The 15,556-nt window shown below is 33.3% G+C and overlaps 1 protein-coding gene across 7 annotated transcripts in view; it reads right to left on the bottom strand.

Annotated features, from left to right (window-relative positions):
- ADAMTS6 (ADAM metallopeptidase with thrombospondin type 1 motif 6) overlaps positions 1 to 15,556 on the bottom strand; it is a 333,350-nt gene that overhangs the window by 130,316 nt on the left and 187,478 nt on the right. For all 7 annotated transcript variants that reach the window (XR_004183963.1, XR_004183962.1, XM_021940153.2 and 4 more), the window contains one exon: positions 7,209 to 7,350. Coding sequence is in view for 5 of the 7 variants with exons in the window: in XM_021940153.2 (XP_021795845.2) it covers positions 7,209 to 7,350 (142 nt within the window). In the remaining 2 variants the exon portion in view is untranslated. The remainder of the gene's footprint in view (positions 1 to 7,208; positions 7,351 to 15,556) is intronic.

The raw sequence follows: 15,556 nt of genomic DNA on the forward strand, positions 1-15,556 counted from the left end.
TTATTCTCAATAATAATGCAATGACTGAATCTTATTTAATTGGTGGTGATAAAATAATAAACAAAAGGGAGTAAGCATGAGTCTGAGAGACAAAGTATGTTGTTTTTTATTAAATACTCTCCAGGGGAAGGATACCCTGATCAGAGAACTCAACTATCTTGTCTCTAGCAGTTACCCTGACGTCAAAGAGCTACATTCAGGTAGGCATAGCTTGATGGCATTATTATTATAGTTATTAATTAACATGTTAAGGAAATAATCTATGTAGTACCCCATATTTTTATTCAATGCTTACCGAATAAGTTTTCAATAATAAATTGGCCTACCAGGTAGGTTTGTTTCGGTGAGAAAGTATGCAGATTTCAATAGAATTGAATGAATATAAACTATGTGGCTAGATTTCTTACTATAAATTAATCCGAATTTATATCTATATTTACTCTTTTGATCTTCATTTCTAATAATAAATCCTAAAAGTCTCTTATCACTTAAAATTTGGGACAAATACGGTACTCAACCACTTGTAGATTATTCTATCATTAATCATCTAATTGAGGTAAGTAGAAGAGAAAACTTTCAAGTTTGGTGATCTGTAAGTAAAATATAACAATGGCCACAAATACAGTCAAAATTAATGAGAAGTCTTAAAGTTATGTCATAATCTCTTTTTACAAGTTCTTTTATGTTTCCACTACAACACACTGGGATTCTTCAATCTTAAATCAAAATTATGGAGCCCACACACCTTTACACATAAACACCTCCATTCATCTAATTTCAGAGTTATGAGCACCCTCTAGTATAAAAAGAATAAATTTATATTTACCTAGAAAAGTAAGGACATTGCTACACTGGAGAATCATTAGTGGCAGAGCTGTTTTAGTACTCTGCGTAGGGTGTGTTTGGAGGGCAAGAGAAAAGGGAAGAGAGGACATCATAGATCACTTTACAAAAGCCTTTAATTTTCTAACTTGGGTTTTCCAGATTACAGAATTAAATTTGTTTCCTAAGACATAATGTGCCTTAGAAATTCTGTTATTTTCTGCGCATCTCTTGGTCTCATCCATTAAAAATACTTCAATAGTTTCTTGCTGCTTTTAAGATAAAAACTTAACGTAGCCTATAAGGTGCAGTTACACTTGGCTTCTACCTTTTTCTCCTGTTTCTTCTGTGTAGTGTTTATTTGAGAGCACTGGGCACAGTGGCTTTCTCTCAGCTCTTCAAATACACAGGCTCAGGGTCTTCACAACGGTCCTCTCCCCACTCTCTTCACCAAGATAACTCTTCTCACTCATTTATTTATCAAATATTTATTGAGTTGCCATAAGAGCCAGGCATTGAGCTAGTCACTATACAAATAGCCATAAACAAGTCAGGTGGAATCCTTCCCCTCATGGCAATTACACTCCCATGATAATTATCAGCTTATTCATTCAACAAGTATTAACTGAGCACCTACCATGGGCCAGGCACTGTTCTAGTCACTGGGGATATAGCTGTGAATGAAACAGACAAAATATCTACCCCCAAGAAAAATACTTTCCAGTGGGGAAAACAGTAATAAGCAAGATAAACATGTAAAATAGATAGTATGTCAGAAATTTATAAACATTAAGGAGAAATATAAGGCAAGGAAAATGATAGAAACTCTGTGTGTGTGTGCATGTGGATGTACAATATTAAGTAATGTTGTTAGAAAAGGCCTCATTTACATGATCACATTTAATAAGTAACCAAATAAGCAACATGATTATGGATTTTAAAAGTGCTATGAAAGAAATAAATAGTACAATGTGAAACAGAGTAACTGGGGAAAGCCTTTTTAATAGGGAATGATCAGACAGAAGGCCTGTCTGAAGAAAAACTGGCATTTGAGCTGAGACTGAAGAGTGAAATTGAGTCAGTATGTGTGCCTTGGAGTATCTTAACATGCTCCCCAAAGTACAAAAGGTTCAGATTCTCCTAAAGCAGTACCAGCATTATCATCTATACAGAAATGTTATCATAGATTACAAAGGTTCATAGAGGAAATGAAAACATTTATTGAATGTCATGTGCCAGGTAAATAAAAGACAATTTGCATGCTTGTCATACCCTCTTGCTATCTGAAGTTTACAAGAACCTGGCTGCTGTTCACTGAAAAAAAGTGCCCAAGACTGAGTAAAATCTATTAATGGTCAATTCTAGGTCATAGGTAATAGTTTATGGTGAACAGATTTTTTTTATTTAAAATATTCTGATAAAAATATGCTGTTCCATCCATCATGACACCATGTACTAGATCATCCCATTTATGATTCAGGATATGTGATCTACTGATTCTTCAGTTCTACATTTAAAATAAGCAGTAACATGTACAACACACTATTATGCATTTATGTGCTAACTCTTAACTATGTAAACAGTGACAAACTTCACAGACAATAAAAATTTCCCATAAATAAACCAATCTATGATGTCTATAAAATTTCTTTGATTTTGTGGCCTTAAATCTACCTGTAGATGAATAATCAGCTCTTAATAATCAATAGTAAATTATGTACTGGATATTGTTAACCTATACTGAACCATTAAGTGTACTGGAAAACAATATTTGAGATATGATTTAAGTGACAGAATAAAGAAATAAAGAGCTAAAGCTGAGGCTGAGCCTTAAATTAATCTATGCCTTTTGGGAAGCAGTCAAAAGATCACCTACGGCCCCTACATTATATAGGTTCATTAGTGACTTCCTTCCTAAGTTTAAACTTATTGTTATTACTGCAATATGCTTTTTGTTAATTCAGTTTTTGTATTCTTTTCTAATAAAAGAGGAGATTAATGGAAAATGGAAGAAAAGTGAGACAACAGATTCTCCAGAGTTTTACAGGAAAGAGCTTGTTACTCTAAAAAGGGAAAGAAACATTTCTTGGACATACTGATACTGCTGTTTTATTTGCAATGTATTTTCATCCAGGAATTATCCAAGTCCCCTTAGAAACCTACAACAGAGCTAGCAGATATTTTTATATGATCTAGTAAGAATCTAGCTTTTCAGGCTACTTGTCTGTACTTGTATTTTACCTTGAAGACATCCTATTTTTTTATATAAGGTGAAAGAAAAGAAATTCACTCAAATCCAGGACTCAGAGTTTCAGACATCTGATAACTTATGACCCTAAAAAATGACTTTAGAGAAGATCTCCTGACCACCTCTCTCCCAAAAAAGACTAGGACAAGATAGGGACTTTCGAGAAGATTTTTAGTAACAGACATTACCTGATAAAAATTTAATAACAAGTGTCTTGTGAAACAAAATACATCTGCTACCTTTGCTTCATTAACATAATTACTACTCCTAATAGAAAAGAGAACTGACATCAATTAGGACTTTATTTATTTTACTTTGGAGTAGGTATATCACATTCTGTATTTTTAGTTTCCTCACCTATAAAATATTATATAATAATTATGATTTGTTTGTTTGTTTTTTGAGATGGAGTTTCACTCTTGTTGCCCAGGCTGGAGTGCAGTGGCACGATCTCAGCTCATTGCAACCCTCGCCTCTCGGGTTCAAGCAATTCTCCAGCCTCAGCCTCCCGAGTAGCTGGGATTACAGGCATGTGCCACCACGCCTGGCTAATTTTGTATTTTTAGTAGAGACAGGGTTCTCCACATTGGTCAGGCTGGTCTCAAACTCCCAACCTCAGGTGATCCACCTGCTTCAGGCTCCCAAAGTACTGGTATTACAGGTATGAGCCAACGTGCCTGGCCAATAATTACGATTTTTATCAACTCAGTCTGAAGTAGTTCAGAAAAAAGTCACTACATAAATACCAGAAACTATACATCATTTATAGATTACTGCATTATACAACTATATTACTCTGTATATTGTACTGTACAGTTTTGCTCTTTGTATTCATAGCCATTACAACCTCCTCACAACTTCTATTGGAATTTTAATAACACCTGAAAAATAAGAATAGATGATATGCAAGAATAATATGAAAAATGTTGCCATGAGTAAAATAAAACAGAAAAATTTTCATGTAAATTTCCAAACATAACTAACATGTATATTAATGAACCTACTCACTAAAAATTCAGGCAAGATTTTTCTTAACTACAGATGTAATCACTGGTAACCCAGCAATGACTACTTCATGGCCAAGTGGAAGAGATGGAAAGCAGTATAGATCCTTCGGTAGTTCTTTTTTTTTTTTTTCTTTTTCTTTTAGACCAAGTGTCCCGCTGTAGCCCAGGCTGGATTGGAGTGCAGTGGCACGATCTCGGCTCACTGCAACCTCCACTTCCCAGGTTCAAGTGATTCCCCTGCCTCAGCCTCCTGAGTAGCTGGAAGGCATGCGTCAACACACTGGCTAATTTTTGTACTTTTAGTAGAGATGAGGTTTCACCATGTTAGCCAGGACAGTCTCGATTTCCTGACCTCGTGATCCACCCACCTCGGCCTCCCAAAGTGCTGGGATTACAGGGTGAGCCGCCACGCCCAGCCCATTCTGTAGTTCTTTAAAATCTTTCCTGACATCATGAGAGATCTGCTAGTTGAAAGAGGAATCATTTCATGATTTTTCAATACCAGATGTATCCCCTCTCAAAAATTCTAAAGTGTTCTCCTAAGTCTACAGCAACTGTATTTAGTGTTCATTTCAGCATGCTATACTCAGACAGCTACCTAAATCAGGGCTGGTTTGTTTTTCCCTTCAGCTACCATCTGAAATATGATTTGCTTACCCACTGGACTCTGAACTTTGAAACCACTATTGTTTTCCAAAGTAGTACTTAGAATTGTTTAAAACTTTAGGGATTCACCAGATATAAACCAGTGTAGGTTTGTGTAAACTGACACAAGTTCAGAGGTGGGAGTGATTGTAAAGAATCAGTTATGACTCAATATACTTTGTTAGTAACATATAGCACTTAAAAAAATAACACAAGCATTTTCATATGAATCTAGGGAAACCATTATTTTGCTACAAATCAAAGTGAAAAGGATTCATGATAAAATACTTAAAACTGTATAGGTTTGTAAGATGCTAATGTCTTTCTCAGTTTTCCAATTTTATTTTGTACCATTACAGAAGTATTTATAAACAAAACATATTAAGACACAGTAGCTCACGCCGGTAATCCCAACACTTTGGGAGGCCGAGGCAGGCTGATCACTTGAGGTCAGGAGTTCAAGATCAGCCTGGCCAACATGGTGAAACCCCATCTCTACTAAAAATACAAAACAGCCAGGTGTGGTGGCACATGCCTGTAATCCCAGCTACTCAGAGGCTGAGGTGAGAGACTCTCTTGAACCCAAGAGGTGGAGGTTGTAGTGAGCCAAAATTGTGCCACTGCACTCCAGCTTGGGTGACAGAGTAAAACTCCATCTCAAATAAAAAGAATGTAAAAGCAGAATATCAGGAACATAAAGTAAAAATATGTAATTTTGTATTGTTCATCTCATTTCAAATCAATTAGTCTGAACTGAATTAGATATATAGATATAGCAAGAAGAATTAAGTCAAATTTTTATTAATTTATTTGAGAGAGAAAAAGACTGTATCCTGTAGCCATAGATTCTACAAAACTGATAATATAAATTATCTAATGTAGAAATTTGCAGGTGGAGTTAAAATCCAGTTTCCAATAGAAAACAAAAATATAGATTATTTCACTTGCTAACAAAGAAATGAGAGACATGGATATGAATAATCTAACAGAAATTTTCTAAGTTCATTTGATCATGAATTTCAATGTATTAATCCATAAGTATATATAGAAAGACTATGGTTAAAGTTTGACTGACTTTTATTGAAACAAACAACCTAAGAACAAAAGAAACTAGAACCATACAAAATAAGATTAAGGATAAGCCAAAGTTTTACACAAGGTTCTACATATCCATATAATCACACACAATCTTTAAATCTAGTGCAGAAATATGCTGCTAAAGCCTAACAAGAATAATAATAATACACTTGTCATCCAAGAGATATTTAAGAAAACACTTCCCTTTATTCTGTACCCAAAGAGGATACATACAGTACAATGATACAGTACAATACCACCCTAATACTTAATTATTATTATTTCTAAAACAGGATTTAAAAGACTATTTGCATAAAAATAGAAATCAGGTGGGGCATGGTGGCTCACGCCTATAATCCTAGCTCTTTGGGAGGCCAAGGTGGGTGGATCACTTGAGGCCAGGAGTTTGAGACCAGCCTGGCCAAAATGGCAAAATCCCGTCTCCACTAAAAATACAAAAATTAGCTAGGCATGATGGTGCACACCTGTATTCCCAGCTACTCAAGAGGCTGAGGCAGGAGAATCGCTTGAACCCAGGAGACAGAGGTTGCAGTGAGCCAAGACTGCACCCCTGAATTTCAGCCTGGGTGACAGAGCAAGACTCTGTCTCAAAAAAAAAAAAAAAAAAAAGGAAAAAGAAAAAGAAAAAGAAATCAAGCTTTCAACTTATTTTTTAAATCTGAATTTTTTTGGTAAGCAATTTGACATATTAACAACCCATTTTTTCATTCACTATGCTTATATTATGTTCTTAATATGAACATGTCCACTAAAATCTTGCTCTGTGAAACTTAAAAAGAATTTGTATTCATTTTCTGATGTAGACACTGTGACTTCTTTTTAAGGCAGACATGCAGAGTAAATTATGATGCCTACATTTTTTTCTTCCATAGCAATTTTCCTTGTTTCACTACTTAAGCTAATGTCATCTTGTTCCTGCTTGGTTGTGGTGTTGGAATGTGGGCAGTGGATGAAGCAACATGAAGTGACTTAGTACTATCAAGTATGAATAAAAGCAAAGCCGTCTAGCTAATGTAAAAATTTCCTTTAGCTCAATTATAAGAGTATCAGAAAAGTGGCATGTAGAGGGATTTTAAAGCCATAATATTTCAAAAGACGAAATAAAGTCGGCATCATAAATTTAAGATTTAAAGAAAAAACACATTAAGAATTACTAAAATTCTACCTGCATCCCTCACAAGAAATCTGTAATGTGCTTAACTTAGGATTATTGAAACATTTAGAAAAAATATTATAAATATTATATCAGAAAAACTGCAGTGTCAAAAGCTATATTTAAATTAAAGATATTGCTAGAGGGAAATGACATTCATCATAATTCTATCTTAACATCTGTGTCATGGAAGAACACATATAAATGACGAAACATAAGGATGAAGACTTCTTACCCCATATTTACATTGGCGGGAGGTTGCTCCATACTGGAAACGACATTGCTCATCAGCATCATACACCTGACCTGGGGCCACAGCTGGATAAAGAAAGTCACGCTTGGGAGGCTCATTATCAAGGCAAGTACCACGGCCTGAACTGTTCAACATAAAGGATCAAAGGAAATTAGGTACTCTATGGACTATTTCAGGCACAATTATGAAACCATGTGTTGAGCTTTGTTTTAATAACTTGATGCATGAAAAACAATACATTCTCCCAATAAATAATCACATGACAGAACAGAATAGCTTTACTGAAACCTGAATAAGAGCTCCAAATAATTCATTTCAGCACCAAGACACAATAAAATCATTTCAGACAACAATCTGAAAATGTCATGTTGGCCTTGATTTAAACTAATTTCTCAAGGAATCAAAACAGAATTTCATATTGCTCTAAGCTTCTTGTTTGTTTTCATTCAAAATATAACCACATCTGGTAGTAGAATTAAAAACATGAAATGCAGAAAATTTTTAAAAAATAAATATGGTTATAATCCTTAAAGACCTAATTTATATAGTTCCACCTTGGGCAGAACAATAGATGTTGTGTTAAGGCATGTCCATAGGTTCTTGAAATATTTCACTAATAAATGGGTTGAATGACAGATGAGGCCAAGGACCAAAGTTTTCCTCTCAAATATATTAGAAGTGTTTAGTCTCTCAAAAATTTCATATTTCATCTAGAATCATCAGAATTGGAAAAGAGAATGTTCTCTTCTTTGTATAATTTCTACGTTTCAAGCTATGCCTGCACTCAAACATAATATTTTAATTCAGTGGAACAAATAACATAAAGGTCGCCAAAACCCAGACAGAATACCTTAGTTTAAAAAGCTTTAAACTTTGCTAAATATAATTGCTCATTTTTATTTAGTCAGTGTGCATAAAATAGGACAGATGCTTTTTTACTTTCATTTCACATGTGAGTAAGTTAGAATTTTTAAAGAATTCCTATGCCAACATTTAAAAATTTTTTCCAACATTCCTGTCCATTGTGCCAGCACTTGTGTTTTGTTTTTTTTTTCCCAAATCTTTTCCATCCACTTTGCCAAAGGAAAATAATTTCACAAGTAGAAGTTCCTCAACTGTTATTTAGGACAGTACAATTTTTCATTTATAGATAACTAAGAAAGAACTATGCATAACAATCACTTTCCTATTCACTTAAAAGTTTCTTATATTCTTAACATGTCAAAGTCAATTTGTTATATAAAAAGGTATGTTCCCACACAGCAGCAAATTAATACCTTTTAAAAACTGAACCATACTATTCCTAAGGTGATATAGAGTTAAAGATGAAAGAGACAGACTACTGTCTTCTTTATATCCTTCTCCTTTCTTTCATGCCCTCCTAATTTTTTAATCAATAAGAAATATTTAGATGGAATATTAAGTATGGTACTAATACAGATGGATTTTACCATTGGCTACTACAATCATTTCGTTTGTCACTGCTCAAGGTATCTAACTAAAAAAGAACAATCTTTTTTCACCCAGCTATCCAGTTTTCATAACAGAACACTTTTTTATTACCTTTTTATTATACTTTTAGAAATTAACATGTACCTCAGCAAGAAAAATTATCTCTAGATGAATTTTTTAAATAGAATGCTTTTTTGGTTTTATTAAGTAATATATCTTTAATCTATATGGATATGCAAACTTTAGGCAAATGTAATGCTACTAGTAAATTTTAAATTATATATTAAGGTTAATGACAAAGAGGTCATATTTGAATAGTATAATGGGAAAAGAACCATTTTGATAATATGGATATTGGTGAGATAACTGAATTAGTGGTTTAATTCCCCAACTTTCTTCTAAAATAGCTGTTTCATTTCTATTGACAATAAAATTATAAACATCTTTATGAAAGGAATTAAATATGTAATAAAAATAAAATAACAAGTTAAGCACTACTATAAATATTTTTTATAGAAAATATTTATTTTAAATTGTGTACTGGAGTAGGTATCCAATAGGCAAAAAATATTTACAATGACATAATCAAAAAAGTGTAGGATATATTCACCTAAGTGACACCAGCTTTTGGTGACATCAACTTATTTTATTTAAATTTTAAAATAATTACTTTTAGTAATACATAAAATTAACCCAGAATCAGAGAAAGAACTGTGTGGACTCCAAAGAAGAGTTTAAGAATAGATATCCTGAGGAAAAAATTCTTTTCTGATGGCAAATTGGAAACTGACTTAACCCAGCAGGAAGCAAGAATAATTGCTTCATCTAAAATTATTGTTTCAATATATTAATATTAGTGGGCTTCTAATCATGGTTCATGTTCTTTAAAAACTACCAAACCAGAGGACAACTGCAATGGCCTTCACACCACCAAGAATGCCATGAACTGCACACACCTGTGGTCAAAACTCTTCTAAGAAAGTTTATCCCAAACGTGTGTTTTTGTTTTAGTTCTTTGGAAGCACCTATTGCTTTGTATTAATGTAGTCTAGACAAGTCTTGTTCTCCTTTTCCAGTATATTTTTACAGAAGAATAAAACACCATATGAAATAAAACATAAAGGAAAACCATATGGATCTTTAAAAATGAACCAGTATTTAGAAACACGGAATAAACAAAGGACTTTTGAAATGGATTTGGTTGTATTTGTACAAATTAGCAAGGCTTACAAGTCAAGTATCTGCCAGTAAAGCAAATGTGGGGATATATCTGCAAGGTGGATTTAAATTGTCTGTACATTTCAATGCATGTTTACTACATGTGTAGTACATTTTCCTTCTAGTAACCATATCTGGTATATACAGTAAAACCTTGATTTAAATATTTGAGGGATGGGATCGTTTTCCTGTTTTAATTCTTTTATTTTGTTTTAAGATGGGGTCTCGCTGTGTCACCCAGGCTGGAGTGAAGTGACATGATCACACCTAACTTCAGCCTTGAACTACTGGGCTCAAGTGATCCTCCCACCTCAGCCTCCCGAGGAGCTAGGACCAGAGGCACGTACCACCATGCCTGGCTAATTTTTGTATCTTTTGTAGATAGTGAGTCTCACCATCTTGCCCAGGCTGGTCTAGAACTCCTGGTCTCAAGAGATCCTCCTGCCTTAGCCTCCCAAAGTGCCGGGATTATAGGCATGAACCACTGCATCCGGCCTATATTTGAATTCTTAACTAAGGGTTAAGCAAGAAAAATGCTTTTTGCACTATGTTAACCAAAATTTGTCTGCTACTTTCCTGCTATGTTCAAGTAACTAAAGTCTATAGACAATAATTATTAGTTACTAATTAATTCTTAAAATAATTCTGGATATTTTCATGCCTCTGAGTCATCAATTACCATTATGAAATATTACAGATACAGGTACAGAGGTGGAAGACATAGATGCGAGCAATGTATATTAAACCCTGGGAGTGCTTTTCCTTATTTTTTTTTCCTATGAAAATTCTCAAGTGCTTTATTCCAGTAATAGCCCTCATTTCCCCCCACCCCCAAAGGTAACTACTATTCTGACTTTTTATAATAATAATTTCCTTGCTTTGCTTAATAATTTTACTGTCTAATTATTATTCATCTGCCTGTTTTGAGACTCTATATAAAAGTAGTCATACTGTGGGTAGTCTTTTGTGACTTTATTCTTTTGCTCAATATCGTGAATATGAGATACTTTTATGTTGATGTGTGTAAATGTAATTGTAGCCAGTTCATTTTTATTGTTCTTTAATATTCCATTTATAAGTATGTCACAATTATTTATAATTCCTCTACTAATAAATATCTGGATTATTTCCAATTTCTAAGAATTGCAAATTATGCTGAGATGAACACTTTTTGTATGTTTCCTGGTATAAATGTGTAAATCTATTAGGTTGGCGCAAAAGTAATTGTGGCTTTGCAATTACTTTAATGGCAAAAACTACAATTACTTTTGCGCCAACCTAACATCTCCTTTCATAAAATATTAGATATAAGTTGTTGTCTTATATTTTGTAATTATCTCGTTTTTTAAAAAAATTGAAATTTATGGGAAATTTTTATTTAATCTAGGGTTCTAGCTAATGGAGATATAACTATACAATTCTTACAACGTCCAGTGTTATTTATGCTACTATCAAAATTATAATAGTACTGTAGTGATACTATATACAAATCTTCTCATCAAATAATAATTTTAAACATAGATGGTTTGTATGTTGGTGTAATATGCAAATTTTTCCAGTCAGAAAACATGAACCTCACTCATTATCAAATGTAGAATAGTCTCCATCTATGATATGTAGTTACAACATTATTAAACATGTACTTGTCAGAGCAAAATTGTACATATAAAAAGTAGACCTGTGATTATTTTCCTAGCAGCATATAATCACAACTAAAAAGCCAAACCCTAGTTAATATCTACAGCAACACAGATAATTATTGAATTCCTAGCCTCTATTTTTGTTTATGCTTCTAAGACCAAGCAAAAAAATGCATTAGTTTCAGAATATACTTCTCCCTTGATTATGAAATTCATAGTAAATCAAAGTATATTTACATTTCCCAAAATGTTTGCAGCATGATGAGAAAGTCATATTTTATGAATTCTACTTCTAATTTAGAGAGGTCTTATTTGCATAGTCCAAAAATTAGCCTTGAATATAGGAATATGAGTTAGAGTTCGGTCTTCAGCAAAAATTTAGATTCTATGTAAAATATGCATTCATGGCTTTGTTTCCAGAACACATTAGGATATACTCCTAATTGTGATTTTAGATGCATTTTCACTAAAACAGTTATACCATAAAATAGAAACTTTTAGTCCATAATACAGTGGGTCAATCTAAAAAATAAATCTTTCTCTATAACCCTGTACATATCTTAACAGTCTCTTAACAACAACAACAAAAAGTTAACACTTAATGCCACCTCCTATTTTTATTCCACTAAGTTGTGCTGATTCATAAATTAAGCAAAACAGAATTGGGTTGATATCATCTATAGTAAGTCAACCATCTTACATACTATATTCTCATAAACTGCTTTGTCAGTCTTCTCAATAAAGCTAACAACGTACTGCCTTCTAAGGCAAATCTTTCTCTCTCACCCTTAATATAACTGAGCTTGAAGCTTTCAAGACACAAATACTGTATTGAGAGTGGTTTACCCTTTTCCCCCTATATATAATTACGACTTATCAAAGTTATTATGATTAGAGCAAGGTTCCCCAAATGTGTCAGATAAACAGAAGGAGGAGAAACCTGTTTTGCCAAGCTCTTAGATTCTACATTTATTTAAAAAGGTTTCATCTATAAAGATTGTTTTTTATATAACAGCCTGATGTTGACTTTCGAAGGTCATTGCTAGAGAGGAAATGTGAGTGCTTTGGTCATCTTGCTCATCTTATTCACTTCTCTTGTAGCTCCACAGTCACCTTTCCTCCTAGGTCAACTCTGACCGTAACATTGCTTCTTTTAATACGTTCAGCTTCCATCCTTTCTGTGAAAATGTCTACTCTGTATTTAATTTGGAACTGTAGGAAATTTTGCTATGGATCTTTGACAGTTCAAACAAGTTAATAGGCTTTAATTTTAATAGAGCAAGAGTTGATTCACAGAGCCCCCATAATTTTTGAAAACTATATGAAATTATTCTGTACTATTGCTAAGTGGTGGAAAATGTACGAAAAACTGGCTTAAATTACTTCTGGCTGTCTACCACTGCCTGGTAAATTAGCCCATAGTCATCAATGGGTGTGAGCCATAATACCAGGTTCACCTTTCTCTATATTCTAAATAAATAAATAAATCAGTCCCGCAGGCAGATAGGAAAGACACTACCTGCAAAGCCGTCGCCGGAAAACATCAGAAGCTGGCATAACACGTCCATTTTAACGGAAATGGGTTCTTTATTATTTAATCAGGACGGCTTCTGGGCGATTCATGAACCACTTATTGAATCACCGAGTTTAAGAAATCTGAAAAAAAATATTGGGAGTTGGTAAACTCCTGATTGATCAGTAGCACCTAGTGTTTTAGAATGACACAAGAGACTTTGTATTCTATTGGCCATGGAATCGTTTTCAGTTGAACATAGTGAATAGTGAATCTCTATAAATCATAGAAAGCTCATTGTTAAAATCCACCATCATCTTTGGCCTATACAGCTACTAAGTAGAGAAAGGTATGTGTTTTGTTGGCTGGGCTGCAGTTCCTAAACAATTCATCTTTCAAGATTCTTTTTCTTGAGAAGAGAAGCTAAAATAAAATGTTATGAGCCTTTTTGAGCCAACTATAAAACATAAATGTAACCTCAATCCCTGATCAAAATAGCACTGGATTTTAAAAAATATCACGTATAGCTGTTAAAGCAATTAAGTTCACTGCATTAATAAAAAGGAACAAAGAAATTCAAGAAAGTTACTGTTATGTCTTTGTGCTCTGGTGAACTGACCTTTTTAAAGAGCCTTGTGTTTAAAAACCCTTTATTGCTTGGTCAGATTATAATCAGATTTGTTTAGTTTTATTATTAAAGAGGAGGGAAAGCCAAGTTTTCCCCAAGTCTCTACCCATTGTGCTTCACATCTATCTTTCATTAATAGTTTTAACTTTGTGAGCATTCCCATGAGGATGTACATGGAAATATTTTTATAAAATACAGGATAAATAAGCCCATTAGAACCCTGTCAACACTAATCATGCTTACACATACAAAATGCAAAGAGGCAATAAGGCTTAAATAATGCTTTTTGGATCAATTCTTTTAATTAATTCAATGGAACACTTTATTGAAACTAGTAATACTTTTATGTCCCTCACCAAACCAGTGGTGATTTTTAAACTGTATTTTACCAGCAATTTAAGGATTCCCTTTTGGAGTGTCTTAGCCTCAATATGGTTTCAAGTAGACAAGATCTGACAGGAGATCACAACTGGTCCTTGTATTTAGTATACAGAGATGGTACTAGCAAATGAGCTGTGCAATATAGCCAATGGGACAGAAACAAGATAAAGGAGAAAAGAAAACGGTACAAAAGCAATAACAACAGCAGCAACAACAACGAAAACAACAAGATAAGAGCAACCATCAGAAATGCACAGGAATCCTGAGCATGTTACACAGTTTGTCTTTCTGGTGATGGACATTAATATTCCATTATAAAAACATAAGCCAAGTCAAGGGAGAAATTCCAGATCTAACTTGATGTCCAGGGAGAGCAGATCTTCAAAAATGTTTTAGGTAAACGATCTCATTAAAAACATCTTAGAACGTGATATTGCTAGTGCTTTGTATTAAGAACAACCAAAAGATATCTTACAAATGCTCTGTGGTGTACCTTTATAGCACTTCAATCAGTTTTCACCGTAGGCAAGTATAATCTTATACTCTTCTGTTACTAAAATTAAAAGTTATTAGGTTATAATATGGTTATCAGAAGAACCACCTTCTCAAATAAATTTCAAATTCCTTCAACTTTATTATTACATTAATTTAAAAGAGCTCATTTTAAACATTTATCTTTTGATTTGTTTTTTAATAAAGCATTGTGCTAGGTAATTTAAAGTCTCTTGTTTGTGACCTTTTAAAAATATCTAATCATAGTTTTCAAAATATATGCTCTGGCTATTAGTAGATATGAAGGAAATTTTAATAAATAATGTTACCGTATGTAACCTGTTTGAATTTTTAAAATTTTACAATATAATTGTTTTAATATAAACTTTGAACAGAGCCAATTTTTAAGAATTTCCATTGCTGGTCTGTACTTTATGTATACCTTACTTTTTCACAGAGTATTTAATTTCTCTTCCCCAAGGAAAAAAAAATGGCACAAAACAGTTAAAAATCATGGTAAAGCAATAAAGCACTGAAATCTTGATATTATTTAAAATAATATTTACCATTTAAAGAATGTCTGTTATATATTTTATATACATTATAGTATGACACATAATTACATACATAACACCTGATGACATAAACAGTATGACTTAACTTCATTTAACAACTTAGGACACTGAAGATTAGAAAAGTTAAGGAACACGCACTTAGAAGTGAGACCCAAGTCTATCAGTTTCCAAAGTACAATCCTCAAGCCCTATGCAAGTGAGATGTAGAAGAACATCTGATTTCCTTAACATGCTTATACCTGAGCTAATTTGTATTCTTCACATTTAAATAACCAGACTCTTGGAATATACATTAAAGGACCAAAAAGTTCTCAAACTGCAGAAAAATGGATCGCTTAATACATTTTCAAAAACAAATATTTTTCTCAAAGTGTTCATTTCCTTGGTGTTTGGTTATTTTTTGTTGTTGTTTGTTACTATTAGATACTTTG

The sequence above is a fragment of the Papio anubis genome, chromosome 5 (genome assembly GCF_008728515.1).
Source record: "Papio anubis isolate 15944 chromosome 5, Panubis1.0, whole genome shotgun sequence".
Classification (NCBI taxonomy): domain Eukaryota; kingdom Metazoa; phylum Chordata; class Mammalia; order Primates; family Cercopithecidae; genus Papio; species Papio anubis.